The sequence below is a fragment of the Aythya ferina genome (genome assembly GCF_964211825.1).
Source record: "Aythya ferina genome assembly, chromosome: 29".
NCBI lineage: Eukaryota > Metazoa > Chordata > Aves > Anseriformes > Anatidae > Aythya > Aythya ferina.
In genome coordinates, this window is record NC_140326.1 from 2,013,990 (window position 1) to 2,021,182 (window position 7,193).

The 7,193-nt window shown below is 58.8% G+C and overlaps 2 protein-coding genes across 3 annotated transcripts; both read left to right on the forward strand.

Moving 5' to 3' along the window:
* Window positions 1-945: 945 nt before the first annotated feature.
* PMF1 (polyamine modulated factor 1) lies at window positions 946-4,333 on the forward strand. The gene is made up of 5 exons (XM_084500577.1): window positions 946-1,138; window positions 1,236-1,341; window positions 1,579-1,679; window positions 2,418-2,613; window positions 2,964-4,333. The coding sequence occupies exons 1-5, from the start codon at window positions 978-980 to the stop codon at window positions 3,015-3,017; spliced, it is 618 nt and encodes a 205-aa protein (XP_084356703.1). The 5' UTR covers window positions 946-977; the 3' UTR covers window positions 3,018-4,333.
* An 890-nt stretch (window positions 4,334-5,223) lies between these two features.
* On the forward strand, window positions 5,224-6,257 carry BGLAP (bone gamma-carboxyglutamate protein). 2 transcript variants are annotated; one of them, XM_084500808.1, is made up of 4 exons: window positions 5,224-5,398; window positions 5,658-5,702; window positions 5,816-5,882; window positions 6,014-6,257. In XM_084500808.1, exons 1-4 carry the CDS (start codon window positions 5,338-5,340, stop codon window positions 6,150-6,152), a joined length of 312 nt encoding a protein of 103 aa, XP_084356934.1. In that variant the 5' UTR covers window positions 5,224-5,337; the 3' UTR covers window positions 6,153-6,257. The 2 variants fall into 2 exon arrangements, with proteins under 2 accessions (XP_084356934.1, XP_084356935.1); XM_084500809.1 differs by having other exon boundaries at window positions 6,017-6,257.
* The last annotated feature ends 936 nt before the right edge of the window (window positions 6,258-7,193 follow it).

The window sequence follows — 7,193 nt, forward strand, 5'->3', positions numbered from 1 at the left end:
CTGTGCCCTTTCCAGAGTCCCTCAGTCCCTTCCCATGTCCTCCCAGTCACTCCCCCCATCCTCCAGTGTCACCCCGGTCACTCCTTGTGTCCCCCAGTGCCCCCCCTCTGCCCAGTCATGAACAGTGTCCCCCTGTCACCCCCCCTTATCTCCCCATCACTCCCCCATCAACTCCCCATGTCCCCTCCAGTCGCTCCCAGTGTCTGCCCAGTGCCCCCCCATGTCCTCATCCCTCCGTGTCCCCTCTGCCCCCCCATCACTCCCTGTGACCCCCCTGTGTCCCTCCGTGTACTCCCATCACTGCCTGTGTCCTCCCCATGTCCCCCCAGTCATTCCCCATCACTCTCCGTGTCCCCCCCCAGTGTCCCTGTACCCCCATCACTCCTGTGTCCCCCCCAGTCACTCTTGTGTCTCCCCATCACTCATGGTGTGTCCCCACAGTGTCCCTGTCCCCATATCACTCTCGTGTGTCCCCCCCAGTCACTCCTGTGTCCCTTCCAGCCCCCCCAGTCACTCTTGTGTCTCCTCCTGTGTCCCCCCCAGTGTCCCTGTCCCCCCATCACTCTCGTGGCCCCCCCCAGTCACTCCCGTGTCCCCCCCAGCCCCCCCCAGTTACTCTTGTGTGTCCCCCCCATTACTCCCTGTGTGTCCCCACAGTGTCCCTGTCCCCTTATCACTCTCGTGGCCCCCTCATTCCTCCCCCTGTCCCCTCCCAGTCCCTCCCGTGTCCCCCCCACTCCTCCCCCCGTGCCCCCCATCGCTCCCAGTGTGTCCCCGCAGTGTCCCTGTCCCCCCATCACTCCCATATCCCCCCATTATCCCCCCATTATCCCCCAGTGTCCCCCAATTCCTCCCCTATCACCCCCCCTCAGCCCCCTCCCCAAATTTCGGGCCCTGAGGGGAGCCTCGGGGGGGGGGGGGGGGGGCGGTTTTGGCGCCCGCCGCATGCGCGCTGATGGCGGCGGGGCCGCGGCAAAATGGCGGCGGCCGCGGCTGAGGCGGGAAGCGGCGGGGCTGAGGGGACGGCGGAGGGCGGCGATGGCGGCCCCGAGGAGCTCGGGGCCGGCGCCCTCGGCCGCGGGCAGCTCTTCGCAGCCGTGGTGGACGCCTTCATGGAGAAGCTGGTGGCGGCGGGGAGGTGAGGCTGAAGGGGAAAGGGGGTGAAAGGAAGGCTCCGCGCCCCGGTGGTTGACGCCCGGTCCCGTCCCCCCCTCCCCTTCTTTTTGGCTCTGCAGCTACCAGAGGTTCGCCAGCTGCTACCACCGCTTCTACAGGCTGCAGCCCGAGCTGACCAGGAGCATCTACGACCAGTTCGTGGCCCAGCTGCAGGCTTCCATCAAGGTGAAAAGGGGAACGGGGATCCCGGGGTGGACACGAGCTCCGAGCCCCAGGTGGAGACCCCCCTGCTCGGTGGCAAATACGCCTTAAAATCGGGAAAAAAAGCAGTTAGAAACCCCCCTGGGTGCTCTGCCGGGCTTTATTTTCCTCAGGAAAGGCTGGAGCCTTCCCCTGAGGAGAACCAGGGGTAGGTGAGCAGGGCACTGCCCCACTGAATCCCTCTGGTGCCTTCCCTGCCAGGAGGAGATCCAGGAGGTGAAGAAGGAGGGGAACCTGGAGGAGCTCTTTAACTCGCTGGATAAGATCGTGGAGGAGTCAAAAGACTGGAAAGAGCCCGCCTGGTAAGAGCAATTTTGGTGGCAGGTGGTTTGGGAAGCCCACAGGCAGCTCCGTGGGATGTCCGGGCCCTGCTGAGGTGCTCTGTAGGTCTGGTGCTGCAAAGGGATCCTCCAAAACCCCCCAGACCTTAACAGCAATGTCATTGTTTCTAAAACATCTGAAAACTCTTCTGTCTGTGCTTCTCTAAGCCGTGTGTCTATGCTTTCTCTGTGCAAGGGGAGAGGTTAGTGCTGGTGGGACCAGAATGGGGATAAACTCAAAGAAATCTGAATAATTCAGGAGGCTGAGTTAGCCTTTAGCCTCTGTTCTGACAGTGGAGCTCACATTGATGCTTTTTGTAGGAACGCGTGGCTTTGGGGCTCTGCAGGTACTGGGAGTTGCATGAGCTGCCTTTGTTTGCCCTAAGGGCAGGCCGGGTCTTTTAATCAAAATCATCATAATGATTCCTTGTTTCTGTGTTTGGGGAAGTTAATTACATCCCCTGCCTCCACACCTCAGCTAACTGCAGAGTTTTGGGGAGGATTCCCTCTCCTCACGTGCCCCACAAGGGGCTATACCACGGGTGCACATCCCGTTATATCTGCCCATCCAGGCTTGGGCAGCGCTAAAGGTAAATTGCTGGGCTTGGTGAGCTGATTTGATGCGTTTTGGCAAAGTACAACTTCCGATTACAGCGTGTGAGACTAATTGCTGTGGGGAATCGAGGCCCTCTGGTGGCTTCAGGTCCTGGTCCTTCACAGGCGGCCCAGTGGGATCCCAGAAGAAGACATTCGCAGCGCCGTGGTGCCCTACCTCCTGAAGCACAAGTCATACCTGCAGAAAGTCCTGAAGGAGAAGGAGGAAGAAAACAGGAAGCTAGCGGAGTCTGTGCTCGCGGGGAGGGATCAGATTGCTAAGCTGCAGCAGCTGATAGACACTCGCAGACAAGCCTGGCAGGTAAAAAAAATAATAATAATAATAATTTAAAAATGCTCTTGGCGGCATCATCCTGAGAGAAATGCTGAGCTGTGGTTTGACTAGCAAACGGCTGCACTATATTTAAGCCCTTCGCTCATGAAAGGCCTCACCAGGAGCCAAGAACTGCTGACGCTGGCCTGGGAGGCCTGAGAATTTTCAGTGGAAGCCTTGGATGGGTTTCCGTGGGCGCTCCTAGAGCGTGCTGAGTGGGATGTTCCAGGGGGCAAATGTTTAAAATCGGTGGGTTGTATTCTGTACGTGCTGGGGACAGTGGCAACTGTGGAGAAAAAGCACTGTGCTGAAGTTGGTGGTGGTTGTTTTCCTTCTAGGCGATTAGTAAAGAGCAACGAGAACTCATCATGACCTTCAAGGAGCCCCAGTGAGGAAGCAGAGAGATTCTGCACCGTCCACGTAGGAATTTTATCTTCAGCTCTGAAGCACTGACGATGCCTCGGGACGTGGGACACCGTGTGGCACGTACAAACCATGCAAACTTGAGCTCATCTTCTCCGCCTGAAAGAAACCAGCAGTAGAACCAGAAAGTTGCTGGACTTACACAATTTGCTCCAAGTTTGTGAAGAACTATGAAAGCACATCAGGATGTTTGGGACCAGATGACAAATTTGTATGCCCCCAGGTCTGAGAGCCATCCACACACTTCTTTAGCTCTCACACGCTTTCTTAGCACTACGACGAGCGTGATTCTGGCATGCTAAAGCCAAATTGGAGACCTCAAAGGCATTTCAGGTGCATCTTAGAGAAAAATCAGTGCCTTATACATAAAAAAAAAAAAAAAGCACAGAGGGTGGTTGTGCTGCGCTCAGGAGTGAGGAGCCCACATCAGACTCCTCCTGTGCCTTGCGTTTGTAGGTGCTCGTGTCCAGTTCCCACTTCTTTAAATAATTCTGCCCATGACCCCTGAGAAAAGAAGTCAGCATCTGCCTTATCCCATCAGGTTCCTCGTTGCCATAATATTCTTTTTTTTCCCAGCTGTTTTCCAGCCCTGCTCTGCTACCCACAGACGAGCACGGTACACAGGGAGGGCACTTCTTGAGGACGCGGGGACCTGTCCCTTGTTGGTGTGGAGCTGAGCAGGGCTTAGCGTGGCCCCGCTGTGGCTTTGTGGGCTTGTGTAAAGGGACTGAATATTTCCCTAAGAAACCTCCTTGTTGATTTTTTGCGTCTGTAAGCCACAGGTGGGTTTGGTGACACCCCCCAGCGTGGTTCTTCACCATCCCGTCTGAAATTTGCCAGCCACAGGAGCAGGCACTTAACTGGAGGCTGCCTGCAAGGGCCGTACTGAAACCTTACAAGCGAGGCTGCTCTTCAGAGGAAGGAGAAAGTCCTTCACCAGGGCTGGGAAGATAACGAGGAGCCTTATTGGGCCTGGCAGGGCTCAGTCACAAGCGTTTCCAGCAGATGCCAGGTCTGCCAAAAGCTGCGGGTCCTCACCTGTCAGCCCCGTGGCCTGCGTTGCACTTGGGCTGTCGGTGCAAGCTGCCTGGTGCGGTGTCGAACCAGGAATTCTGAGAACAAAGGTAGCAATTTCCACCAAGCACAAGCCTCTGTTTTCAATTAGAGGCCATTACAGCCTGTGATTGACTGACTTGGGCATATTTTCCTTTTGTCATAAACAAGCCTTCCCTCGCTGCATTATAATCTAAATAAATTGGGGCTGTTGCTTTCCCCCCCTCCCCGGTCTTGGCTCCTGCTGTGCTTCCTTGGCCCACGTACTCTATAGTTTTATGGGTTTGTTTGTCAAAGGCTCTGGCTTCAGGAATTCTCTCCTCCTCCACCCCAAAGCCTCCGGTTCCGCTTTTCAGGACAGGGCAGGATTTGTAGGATCTGAACGGCTGGGAAGTGGTCAGGATCCCAAGGGGGAACGTCCTGGGCAGCTCGAGGAAGCTCGCACTGCTTCGAATCCTGAACCAGCTGCCAGGGGTGGCCGAAGGCCCTGAGCTCTGCTCGTGTCAAGGAGTTGGGAAGAAGAAGTAAAGGGAAGGAGGAATCTGAGGGTTCCCTTCTCCAGCTTCTCCTGTCCCCTTTCCCACCTACCCCGTGCCAGCAGCACACTTTTTGCCCTCACAAAGCCCTGATTTGGGGTTTTACGAGGTGCTGGAGAGGATGTGGCATGGGACAGCTGCAAGGCCAGTGGCATCTGCTGGTTTTCTCTTCCTGGGGCTTGGCGTGGGGAGTGGCCCCGCTGACCTCGAGCGGCTGCTGCTGAAGGAGCGCGCGTCGTCCCCAGGCAAAAATCACCCCGTGTGCCGAGGGGAAACCCTTGTGGATTTTGTCAGGAAATGCTCCCAGCGTGTCTGCGAGCCCGCTGGGAGCCCAGCAGCGAGGCGAGGGACAGCCCCATCAGGGATTGGGGAGCACAGCAAGGAATTTGCACCCGGTGCTCCATCTCCCATCCCGTTAGGGGTCGGAGACTCGGTGCTGCCAGGCGGGCACCGGCCGTGGGCACCGGCCGCTCTCTGCTGGCCCGGGGCCATGTTTCCCTCCCTGCGGGCTCCGGCCGCTCGCAGGGGAACTGAGTTCACCCCAAAACCACAATTGCCGCCTGTGCCGGCAGCTCCCGGCCCCAGCGGATGCGCTGGAAATAGCCCTGGCGGGGCTGCGGGGCCCCTCCTTGACGGCGCCCTATAAAGCTGCTCGAGGACCGGGGGCTGCAGCGAGCGCGGTGCTGCACGGCCGGGCACCATGAAGGCCCTCGTCCTGCTGCTCCTGCTGGCCCTCCTGACCCTCGGCCTCTGCCGCAGGGGTATGGGGCGTTTTAGGGGGTGCCGGGCTGCGGGGAGGGGACCTACGCCGTGAGCTGGGGGGAGCAGAGGGGCTCGGGGAGAGGTTTCCTGAGCTTTGGGGTGGGTGGCGCGGTGCAGGGACAGGGATCAGGGGCCTGGATCCTTTTGTTAGCTTTTTGGGAGTCCGGGTGAGGGACTGGGCTGGGTGCAGGGCGAGGGGGCAGCTGGGGGGGGGGGGCAAACTGGGGGGTATTGAGCACCTCAACCCTTCCCCTGCAGCCCCCGAGCACTCCATCAGCGCCGACGAGTCGCCCAGCTCTGAAGGTGAGTGCCCGTGGTGCCCGTGGCCAGACACGGCCCTGACACCCCGAGGATGAGGATGGGGACGGGGTGGGGGAGGACCCAACCCTTCCTCATCCCCTGCTCTGTCCCCGTAGCCTTCATCTCCAAACGCGCCAGTGCCGAGATGGCGAGGAGACACAAGAGGAATTACGTCTATGACAGGTAACCCTCGCTCCCCATCCAGGCCGTGCGATGAAATCCCATTTCTGGGGAGGGGCCCTGCTGCCAGGTCCTTTCCCTGGGTGCCTTCTGCCCCTCCCCAACCCTCTCTGCGTGCCCCCATCTGTCCCCAGCAGCGTCTACGGAGCTGCACCCGCCTGGAACCCGCTGGAGGCCAAGCGCGAGGTGTGCGAGCTGAACCCCGACTGCGACGAGCTGGCCGACCACATCGGCTTCCAGGAGGCTTACCGGCGCTTCTATGGCCCTGTTTAGCCCCCCCCCAGCTCCACCGCGGTCCCGTGGGTGCCGTGCCCCGGGCCACCCTTCGTTAATGCTCCCCTTCATTAATTGTGGAAAGAAATAAAGGCTCACACCGTGCAGCTGGCTCCTTCCTAGTCTAGGGGTGGGGGGGAGGCTTCTCCGTGTCCCCCCCCTTGAGGCTGAAGGCTCCCAGCCTCTTCCTCGCTCTCCCAGCACCTGCGGGGCTGAGCATTGACCGGCCTCGTCCCCGGCGATGAGCAGCCCCAGTGTTAATTCAGCTTAATTTAAAGCTGCTTGATCCCAGGCATGGGAGGTACGAAGGGCAGCGATTCCTTAATGAGCCAGCGCTTCGTTAAGGCCAGATCTGATGGGGTGGGGGTGGGTAATCGGGCCCCCCCGGTCCCATGCACGGTGCCTTTTTTTTGGGAGCAAAGCCTCCAGCTGGTGACTCCGGGGCGAGGCTGAGCCGTGCCAGCCACGCACCCTCGGCAGCGATGCGCAAAGAGAGGTGCAGGGGGGTTGTGAGCAGGGCAGGCAGCACAACCACAGCCCCCCCAGCACCACGAACAGGGAATATTTTCAGGAACCCTGAATACAGGGGTTGGGAGATGCCCCGGCTTTCTTCTTCCCCCCCAAAAAACCTCCCCCAGCTTCCCCAGTGCCTGGCATTGTCCCTCAGTGCCCAACTAGAAGCGTCCTCACCAGCTTTGCCCCTGGAATCGAGGTTTTTTAAGGCACCTCAAATAAACCTGCCTCCCCCTGCCTACTTGGACAACAAAGCTGAGGAACCACCCGGCAAACCCTGTGGTTATTTCCCTGTGCCAACGTTGCTGGGGTCGGGGATGCTCCCACAGGCACCCAAGCAAGAGGGCAAAGTCATCCCGAAGGAGGGAAGCAGGGGGTAAAAGCGAAAGGAGCAAAGGAAATAATGTCCTTGCTTTAGAGATAAGGAAGGAACTCCTCACATCTCACCCAAAATGAGCCAAATTATGCCACCGGGTCAAGAAATTGAAATGGGGTAGAGGTGGCAGGGCTTTGGGCAGTCGTTCCCTT

Excerpts from the sequence above, each read along its gene's own strand:
- PMF1 (XM_084500577.1), top strand. The coding sequence starts at position 978 with ATGGCGGCGGCCGCGGCTGAGGCGGGAAGCGGCGGGGCTGAGGGGACG. Across the intron at positions 1,139-1,235 it reads AAGCTGGTGGCGGCGGGGAG|CTACCAGAGGTTCGCCAGCT; the intron begins GTGAGGCTGAAG and ends TTGGCTCTGCAG. Across the intron at positions 2,614-2,963 it reads CTCGCAGACAAGCCTGGCAG|GCGATTAGTAAAGAGCAACG; the intron begins GTAAAAAAAATA and ends TTTTCCTTCTAG.
- BGLAP (XM_084500808.1), top strand. The coding sequence starts at position 5,338 with ATGAAGGCCCTCGTCCTGCTGCTCCTGCTGGCCCTCCTGACCCTCGGC. Across the intron at positions 5,399-5,657 it reads CCTCGGCCTCTGCCGCAGGG|CCCCCGAGCACTCCATCAGC; the intron begins GTATGGGGCGTT and ends CTTCCCCTGCAG. Across the intron at positions 5,703-5,815 it reads CGAGTCGCCCAGCTCTGAAG|CCTTCATCTCCAAACGCGCC; the intron begins GTGAGTGCCCGT and ends CTGTCCCCGTAG.